General features: G+C 36.8%; 1 protein-coding gene across 1 annotated transcript; it reads right to left on the bottom strand.

The window, feature by feature from the left end:
- Positions 2,990-5,393, bottom strand: LOC109224257. Its single transcript, XM_019388843.1, has 3 exons — positions 4,810-5,393; positions 3,953-4,242; positions 2,990-3,855 (listed from the first exon to the last, which is right to left on the bottom strand). The coding sequence occupies exons 1-3, from the start codon at positions 5,391-5,393 to the stop codon at positions 2,990-2,992; spliced, it is 1,740 nt and encodes a 579-aa protein (XP_019244388.1).

Genomic DNA, 8,790 nt, shown 5'->3' with positions numbered 1-8,790 from the left:
GTAAGTTCAATTGCGTTAATTTCTTTCACCCTTGTTGTGCAAACTTTTGAGGTTACGGTCTTGTTCTACTTTATTTCTTAGTTGACATAAAATTGTTGCACTTGCTAGGATGTCTAATCTCATGTGGTGTATGACAATGTCACTCTAACCAGATTACTTGAAATTTGATAATTTCTTTACGTGTTTGATCTCCATCTCTCCTTATTAGTCGGTGGACGTAACTTCTTTTGTTAGTCGTGATTGAGAATAAAGTTGAAAACTTTTCTTTAGGGTCAATCTCCGCGCTAGATGTCAGACCAAAATTGCATACAGTTGCTATTACCCACCATGAAGCCAAATGAACTTAGAGAAACTCTTTCTTCCCTTTATGATTCCTTCCCACGAGCATGTCCTGTATGTTGCATGAGAACAGAACCTTCCTCCACATGGCATCTTCCAAGCATGCAAATCTCCATAGCGATTTTCTCATCAGAGTTTGGTCTAATATGTTCTTTGCAGATGCCCATCGTCCTGCTTTAATTGGGGCTATGATCTTATCTCACCCTACAAATGCTAGCTCCTTTCTCCATAAGCTCCACTGCAGAAAAGTCCTTTTGTAGTTTTTCAATCCTCATGCTAATCGATGCTTGAACAATGATATGAAGCATGTGGGGACACTTATAAGTGCCGCCTTTACAAGAATTTTTTGCTGCCCTCAAACAAGAATTGTCTATTCCATCCTTCCAATCTCATTCAATCCTCTGTATCATGGTAGTCTCAGTTCAGTGTCCTTAAATTTTCCTCCTAGAAACAGGCCCATGTATGTAGCTGAAATGTTAGCCAACTTATACCACAAGCTGATGCTAATTCTAGAATGCTTTGTACTTCTCCAATCAGTAATAATTCTGAGTTTCCCAGGTTTATGTGTAGTCCAGATACAACTTCAAACCAAATCATGTGCTGCACAAGAATCGTACCTGTCTTGTCTGTGCTTCAGAGGATGGACGAGACCGCTATAAAAGCTGAAATAGAGATGTCATCTTGTTCCTCCATTGCTTACCTCACAGCCGCTCAAGAAACCTCTAGTTATGATTGTTCCACCAATCCACCAATGATGTCAATAGGTCTACTACCTCTACTCAATCAGTCAATAAATGTATATATCTCGATTGCCAAGTAGCTATATGAATCCTCTATATTCATTCCGCTTTATTTACAATGTTTAATTTCAAACTGTATAATTTGTTTTTTAAAGCAATTTGGGTTTTCTAAATTTAGAAATTCTCTAAAGCTCACACTCATCCCGACACAAACAAGTCTAAACCAGAATAAAAAGATTTTCCTGTAGATATCTGATCTAATGCAACCTAGAGATCCTCACAGTGGATATTCAAAATATTTCCACCTCTTCTATTTTCCCCGAAGCCCATTGTGAGAAGAAGACATATAGTTCACATGGTCATAGAACATTTTGATAACCCTGGTTTATCACATCTCAACGCCTAGCCTATTGTCTCATTAGCAAGCATACTCGCATCCAAAATCTCTCTCCCTCAAACAAAAGCATCTGATTGTTAGATGTGAGCTTATAATATGAGACCTTTACTGACGACACTTCTGCTACAATCTTCTACATCCCTAGAAAAGTTAAAGTAAAAATCTTTAATATCCACTGCCCCCCCCCCCCCCCCCCCCCTAATCATGATTATATATGAGTAACTAAAGCTTCGTTCAAAGAACACACATTGGTAGAAGTGATCCATGCACTTCATTGCGTCATTTCTTGCCATGTCCCAATCATGTTGAGAAAATGTTTTAGCGAGACCATTCGGTCCAGGTGCTTTATCATCTGAGCCCGAGCAACTCTCTACAGTTTGTTAGACGTTATCAAAGCTCAGAAGTTTTCTTAAGCTCTACCTTTTGTTCGTGGCTAATACCTAAGTTGCTCGCGCTCTTCACTTTCGGTGCCGTACCTGTTTCAGCATGACACCAATGCTGGTGTGGGTGTGAGAACTGTATTAGATCTGGTAAATTGATTTTGGGTACTTTGACCAAAAGCTACGGAGAAATTCGAGACAAGATACAGTTTGATTCTTGAAATCAAACCAAATTTAGGTTAGCTTTGATGTGAGTATTGCCGCCGTTGTGGAAGGCCTTGAATGGATATCGCAAGAACCAGTTCTTGCTTCTTTTGTTTCTTTTTCTTTTTTGAGGGAGAGGAGCAGAGAACTTCGAAGAGGGACTTTGGGAAGAGAAGAGCTCTACGTCGGGAATTGGGGAAAGTGCAGGAGTAATAGAGTTCTTAAATGAGGCTTAATATTGGAGTTTACCTAATAAAAATTATTGTAACCTTTGATCTCCCCAATCAATATAGTGAAAGCTTGACACATTTGCTAAGTCTTCAAGAGCTTTATTCCTATAAGAATTAGAGTTCCAGTCCAAAAGTATAAAAATCAATTTTCAATTGTGAATCAAAGATAACTGTGCAAAAGTTATTTCTTATAATATTGATAAGTCTCAAAATTTAAGCATATTTTTATAATGCTATTTTTAGATAATTAAATTATTTTTAGTCAAATACCCGCACATGTATTTGAACCTAGATCCGTACCCCTGGCTCTGAATTTTAAATCATGAAGGATCCGACCTCAAGATCCGCACATATAACACGGACCGGAGTCCGAGCAACTTAGGCTAATACTCTGCAATTCAACACCTCCGTGACCGGCCTTAAGATTATACTTCATGATTTAGTGTTTGTAAATATTGTAGAAATTTTCCCCTAACTTCATTATCCTTAGGAGCTATTGTCCATTGATTTAAATTTACATATTTTCAAGGAAGCTATATCTTTTACTTTTAGGAGCTCTAGATTTAAATTTAGTATTTTTTTAAAGTTCTTTTCTTTCTCAACAAGTAGGTGCACCAAAAAATTTAAATCAAACAACGTGATACCGGAGCTAAATTATAAAAATACGGGTAATAGTATGAACAATTAGATAAATCCAAACTAATATAAAGAAGCATCGAAAAGAGACTCGTTATAGTATGAACAATTAGATAAATCCAATTGTACTCGATGAGGCTTCATCTCTTGAAATGTTTTTATAATAGACTCGTTAGAAACAATACTGAATACTTCTCTTTCTACATAAGGCACTAAACCGCCTAAAAGGTCACCATCCATTCGATTCCGAAAGTCATTCTTGATAAACTTCATTGCTGAGAAAGTTCTTTCAACGGTTGCAGTGGCAACAGGCAAAAGCGACGCAAGTTTCACTAAGAGGAATACAAGAGGATAAGCTGAATGCTTCTTTGTCTCTAATCTTTTTGAAAGATCAGAAAGCCCATTTAGATTGGAGAACCTTTCATCAAAATCACGAACATCAATAATATAACTCGCAAGCTGATTCTCAAGAGCACTCATCCTATATTCATCAAAGTCATCCGGATACAATTCAGCCATCTTCATTATCTTTCTGATATGAGAACTTGAAAATGAGTCAATTGGATTCAAACAAGCAACTCCATGAAGCAAATCAGTCGTCCTTTCGTCAAAACGATCGTTATGTTCTTGAAGTTGCCAATCAAGAACTTTACAAAACACATCAACACGATAATGATGAAAAACAGTATAATCAGTAGGTTTTCGCCGTGATCTTCCAGAGTTAACATATAGATAATCAAAATTAGAGACCAAAATATCATGCTTGATACAAAATATAGATATTTTATCAACAAGCAAATCCCATTCATCATCCCTCCTTAAAGTTTGCAATCTTTTCTTTGCTACTTGAACAAGTAGCATGACATTTGCAATATCTTGCTCTTTTTTTTGTAAGGATACATTCAGCTCATTTGTGATTCCCAAAATATCTGTCATTAAATGTCATTAAATGCAACAAGAAAGCAACCTTATATGTTTGACAAGCTTCGAGATACCCCGATGCCTTAGCTCTATCATATAAAGTACTTGCATCTTCAACAAGAGTATCAAGAACATCAACAATAGAGCCAAACATACAAATAAAGTTTCCAAATGACTTGTAGTGAGATCCCCAACGAGTATCACCGGCTCTAACAAGACCAAGTTTTTGATTCAAGCCTCTACCTGTTTTTAGTTCATCCATATCTAATGCCTCTTGGAATTTTTCGTTTTGAGAATCTCGAAATTCATCCACACGTTTAAAAGAAGCTCCCAACACATTCAGAATATTTGAAACCAATAATACAAGTTCACCACTTGAACACACTTCTTTGAAACTGCAACAAAAGTCAATTGAAGTTGATGTGCAAAACAATGAATAGAATGAGCCCATCTACTTTCTTGTTTAATCAACTTCTTAAGACCTTTAATATCACCTTGCATATTGCTTGCCACATCATAACATTGTCCACGTATAGAAGATAAACTTAAAGAATGATGAACAAGTACATTGACAATTTCTTTCTTTAGAGATAAAGCACTAGTATCTCGAACATGAACAATGCCAATAAACCTCTCCATCACACTTCCTTTTTATTGACATACCGTAAAACAATAGCCATTTGCTCTTTGCGTGACACGTCTAAAGACTCATCAACTAATAAGCAAAGTAGTCACCATTTAGATCCTCTATTATAGCCTTAATAGTTTCTATCTTACATGCGGTCACAATTTCTTTTTGAATATCTGAAGAAGTCATCTTATTGTTTTTTGGAGCACCTTTCAACACAAAGGGTTCAATCTTATCACATTTATCCGCATACCATGAAAGAACCCTTGTTCAATGACGTTTCACTTTCGTCATGACCACGAAATGCAAATCCTTGATTCAAGAGAATCCTTACCATATCAACTGTGAAGCATTTAAGCGAAGCCAATACTCATGCTTAGTTTGATCATACTGTTTGTCAAATGCAGCAATAATAGACTGTTGTTGCCGCATTAGATCATCACAATTTCTAATTGCTTGATTGTGAATACTATTTGGCAAACCAACATGTTTCTTAAAACATTCTTTTCGGTTCCAATTCCTAAACCCTTTACTAGAAAAAACATCACCACCACCTTGATGAATACTTTCGCCCTTAAATAAATAACAAGGTAAACAAGATGCAGCATCGGTACTTACACTATGCTCCAACCAATTAAAATCATCAAACCATATAGGATTAAAACGACGCTTAAATCCAGAAAAGTCAGACTGAGGGAAGTCATGATACCGAGGTTGGCAAGGACCACCTTGAATGTATGCCCTCCTTATTTCATCGCAATGGTTTGGATGATACTCCAATATTGGAGTTCTTTCAGCTGGATCGGACTTTGGAGCAATATTATCAATTTCTTGATCGGCATTATCTTCTCTGTTAGATTGATTTTGAGACACCGAACTTATTTTTGGTACTTTGTTGTAAAATTTCAACAAGTTCATTGCATCTTCAATTCCCTGAATGTATGAAGTAGTTAAAACATATTATTCCTAACTCATTAGGAGACACACACACAAAATCAGTAAACTTTAACTATAACTCATTATCCATTGTTCATAGTTAAGAAATCAAATTCCAATTTTTTTTCCAGAAGTTACCTTTGATTAGTATTCTTAAAGGGACCTATTATTTTGGTTTAGTTTATCTTAAGAGGCTAAGAGCAATCAGTTTGTTACTTTGTTTATATGTCGTCAACTATGCCAACATTATCCTAACTTGAATTATGGAACTTTTGGCAAAACCAAAGTGGTGAAGTGTTCTCCACCTACAAATACTGGAAGTCTGGAACTCTACTACCACCCCAAAATTAGGAAAAGATAAATAGTTTAATAATGATTAGAAACCCATAACCCATTTCCCAAAATTTAATTTAACTAGTGGTAGACCCACGGTATTGAAATTTCAAGAATTTACACGTCTTTCTATTTGTGCTCAAATCTCTTGAGTAGACCCTTTTTAGCCACAGTACCAAACCAAAAATCAGAGAACATTAATACCAAAACAGAAACTTTGAAGCAAAAAAAGAAAACAAAAGACAAGAGTTTCTAAGTTCTAACCAGTTCAATGGAGAGTGGAGACTGGAGTAATGGAGTTGTCGGAGTGATGAGTAGCGCCGACGGAGAGCAACCACAACTTCCAAACCCAGAACTTCACTTGTCACTAGCAGAGAGATCGGAGAAGATGGAGACCAAAATTACCTAGTTTTTTTCTTTTTGTTTGCGTGAGGAATGAGAAATTGAGATGGATCGATTTTGACTTTTAGGGATTTTGATTTGTTTATTCCAAATTTTTGTTTTATAAAGATTTATTTATTCCAGATTTTTATTTTAAAAAGTAAGTCAAAACAGATCGAACGACGTCGTTTAGTCTGTTTGTCTTTAAAAAAAAAAAATATTGCGACGCAACAAAAAATTGTGGAGAGTTGGGATCGAACCCGCGCCCGTGAGGCTCTCTTGACCACCCTTAGCCACTGGGCTATGCCTCTTCATTGTTACAAGGGTGTTCAATATGTATTACATGTATGTAAATTCAAAATTTTTACCTATATAAACAGTGTAATTTTTCGACCACCCTTCGTGCACTGTAGCTTCGCCCCTGGAGAAAGGAATTAGTTTTTTTTGCCTGATCTTGTCATCACAAGTCTTCCCATTATTCTCGTCTTTCCGTTTCGGATTGTTCAATTCCTTTGAACAAATTTTCAATGTTTGTCTCTACCCTTGCGAACAGCTTTTTGTACATCTTTAGTTCCTTAGATTCTTGAAGCTTGGTTCTCCTCCAACAGAATAGCTATCTCTTTACTCTTTTAACCATCATTTTGAAGTTTTGCTGCTGTAATGTTGTATTTTCGGATCTGAAATATGAAAGCCCTCTGTGTATTTTTCCTGTTCTCTAATAAATATGGCCAATCTCAGATATTGGTTTAGGCAACTCAAGAAGCTATACTATTCATCCGTGTGAATTTAGGAATCTCTCTTTCCACTTAGTTTTGTATCAGAAGTCTTTCTATTATGGAAACTCTTGTCCTATTCATCCACATGAACTTTTTCCTAGATAAAGGTATAATCACGACTCCACTAGTAAAAAGGTAATATAAGCAATCCTCCGTGACCTCCCTGCTAACTTTATTTTATCTTTTCATAACGGTGGTGGTGTCCTAGCCATTTTGCTCGCACCTCGACTTATCACCATGTACATGCTATCTTCTATCAGCACATGTAACAAGTAGCTTTACTACTAAAGCTTAATTGGATCGGAAGAATTCAACTAGCGTTTTCTCCCTTGATTTTCATTCTACTTTATTTATCGCTAGGTCACACCCAGTGTTTTAAAAGGCATTTTCGGGGCTAGTCCCAGGGCGAGTCTTGGGGCGAGGCGCACAAAACATGCCGCGAGGCGATGGTGGGGGACGAAAGACTCAGGAGGCGTACGCCCAACAATTCGGGGCGCACGCCCGGGCGTTGAGGCACATTTTTGTAGTGAGGCGTAAGCCCAGGATACTTTCAAGTTAAAATAAAATTTGCTGAATAAGTCCTTAAAAATACAATACCCAAATTCTCAAAAGTCAGCTTGTAATTACTCAAAAGTTTTAAAAAGCAACTGAAACATTAAATTTAAAAGTCAAGACCTTTTTTTTATTGCTAGAACCCTAATTTATGGTCTTTCCCAATTCTTTATCTTGTCCGCTAGTCTGCTACTATATCACAAAACCAACGAACAATCAATTTTTTTTTCCTGCAAATACAAAGAAAACTCATTCTCCTCCATAGCAGCTAGTTCAAAGTTCAAATTGCAGGTTCGTCATCCTTTTTGTTCCTCCACGTAGAGAACTTTATTCCTTTCAACTCAAGTTACTTGGGCTTGTAAATGGCGTATAATGGATTGTGTTGACTAGTTTTTTGTGGGGATGGAACATATCTATATATATTTTTCACTTATTTATATTTTTCTTCAATTTTTATGCAATTTTACCTATTTAAGAATATTTACTGTAATTATATTATTTTATAAAATATTAAAAATTAAATACCTATGCGGCTTACGGCCCGTGCCTCGGAGCTTATGTAAAATGCCACGCCTTACGTCCACGCCTTTTAAAATACTGGTCACACCCTTCGGTGCCCTACTTGAACATTCTATCGGAGTGCAATTGTTCATCGATTGCATTAAAATTCCCTGCTATTAGCCTATCACCCAAGCCTGTTGCCTTGTATTGCATTGAGTTGCTGACTCCATGGCCTATTTGGGACTATAGGTTCTTATGTATATCCAGTTGTACTTGATTAAAAGAAAAGGTATTTCCAGTTGTAGCAATGAAGGATTTGGCTGTCTTTGTTGCGCAACATAGTGCTAAATGCCTATTGTCACGGGCGCGTTTTATGTCTCACAAAAACAGCCCGCGCGGCAGCCAAGACTCGCCTTGACTTCAGCCTACTCCAACACTCGGCCAAAATTTCAGCAACTTTGGACTTTAGATAAATTTAGGCAGCTTTCTAACGTAGTAAATAGACACTGATTTAGGCAACGAAAATATGATGAAGGGACAGAAAATAAATGTGAACAAAAGGCACAATATTACAGGAAACTCTTTTCCCAACTTTGTATTTAACTCGAGCATACAAAGAAACTCAAACTCAAGTACATCCGTGTGCAAAAATGAAGATCGCTCTTGACCCTCACAAGACTACTCTTAGCCTTAGTGTTTTCACTCTTGAAAACAAGACTTAGGACTCTTCCTAAATCAGAAACATGCACTCTACACGTTTTTCCCCCTCATGCCACAAAAGGAAAGGGTGCTGCCCATTTATAATATATGAAACAGCCCCATGTTTACAATAGTTG

This window comes from Nicotiana attenuata, chromosome 3 (assembly GCF_001879085.1).
Source record: "Nicotiana attenuata strain UT chromosome 3, NIATTr2, whole genome shotgun sequence".
NCBI classification, from domain to species: domain Eukaryota; kingdom Viridiplantae; phylum Streptophyta; class Magnoliopsida; order Solanales; family Solanaceae; genus Nicotiana; species Nicotiana attenuata.
The sequence above is the reverse complement of the archived record's forward strand: the minus strand, read 5'-3'. Positions and strand labels throughout refer to the sequence as shown.

Coding starts and splice junctions, on each gene's coding strand:
- LOC109224257 (XM_019388843.1), bottom strand. CDS start 5,393: ATGAACTTGTTGAAATTTTACAACAAAGTACCAAAAATAAGTTCGGTG. Junction 4,243..4,809: donor AATGCTTCACAGTTGATATG/GTAAGGATTCTC, acceptor CTTTTGTTGCAG/TTTCAAAGAAGTGTGTTCAA. Junction 3,856..3,952: donor TACTCTTGTTGAAGATGCAA/GTACTTTATATG, acceptor ATTTAATGACAG/ATATTTTGGGAATCACAAAT.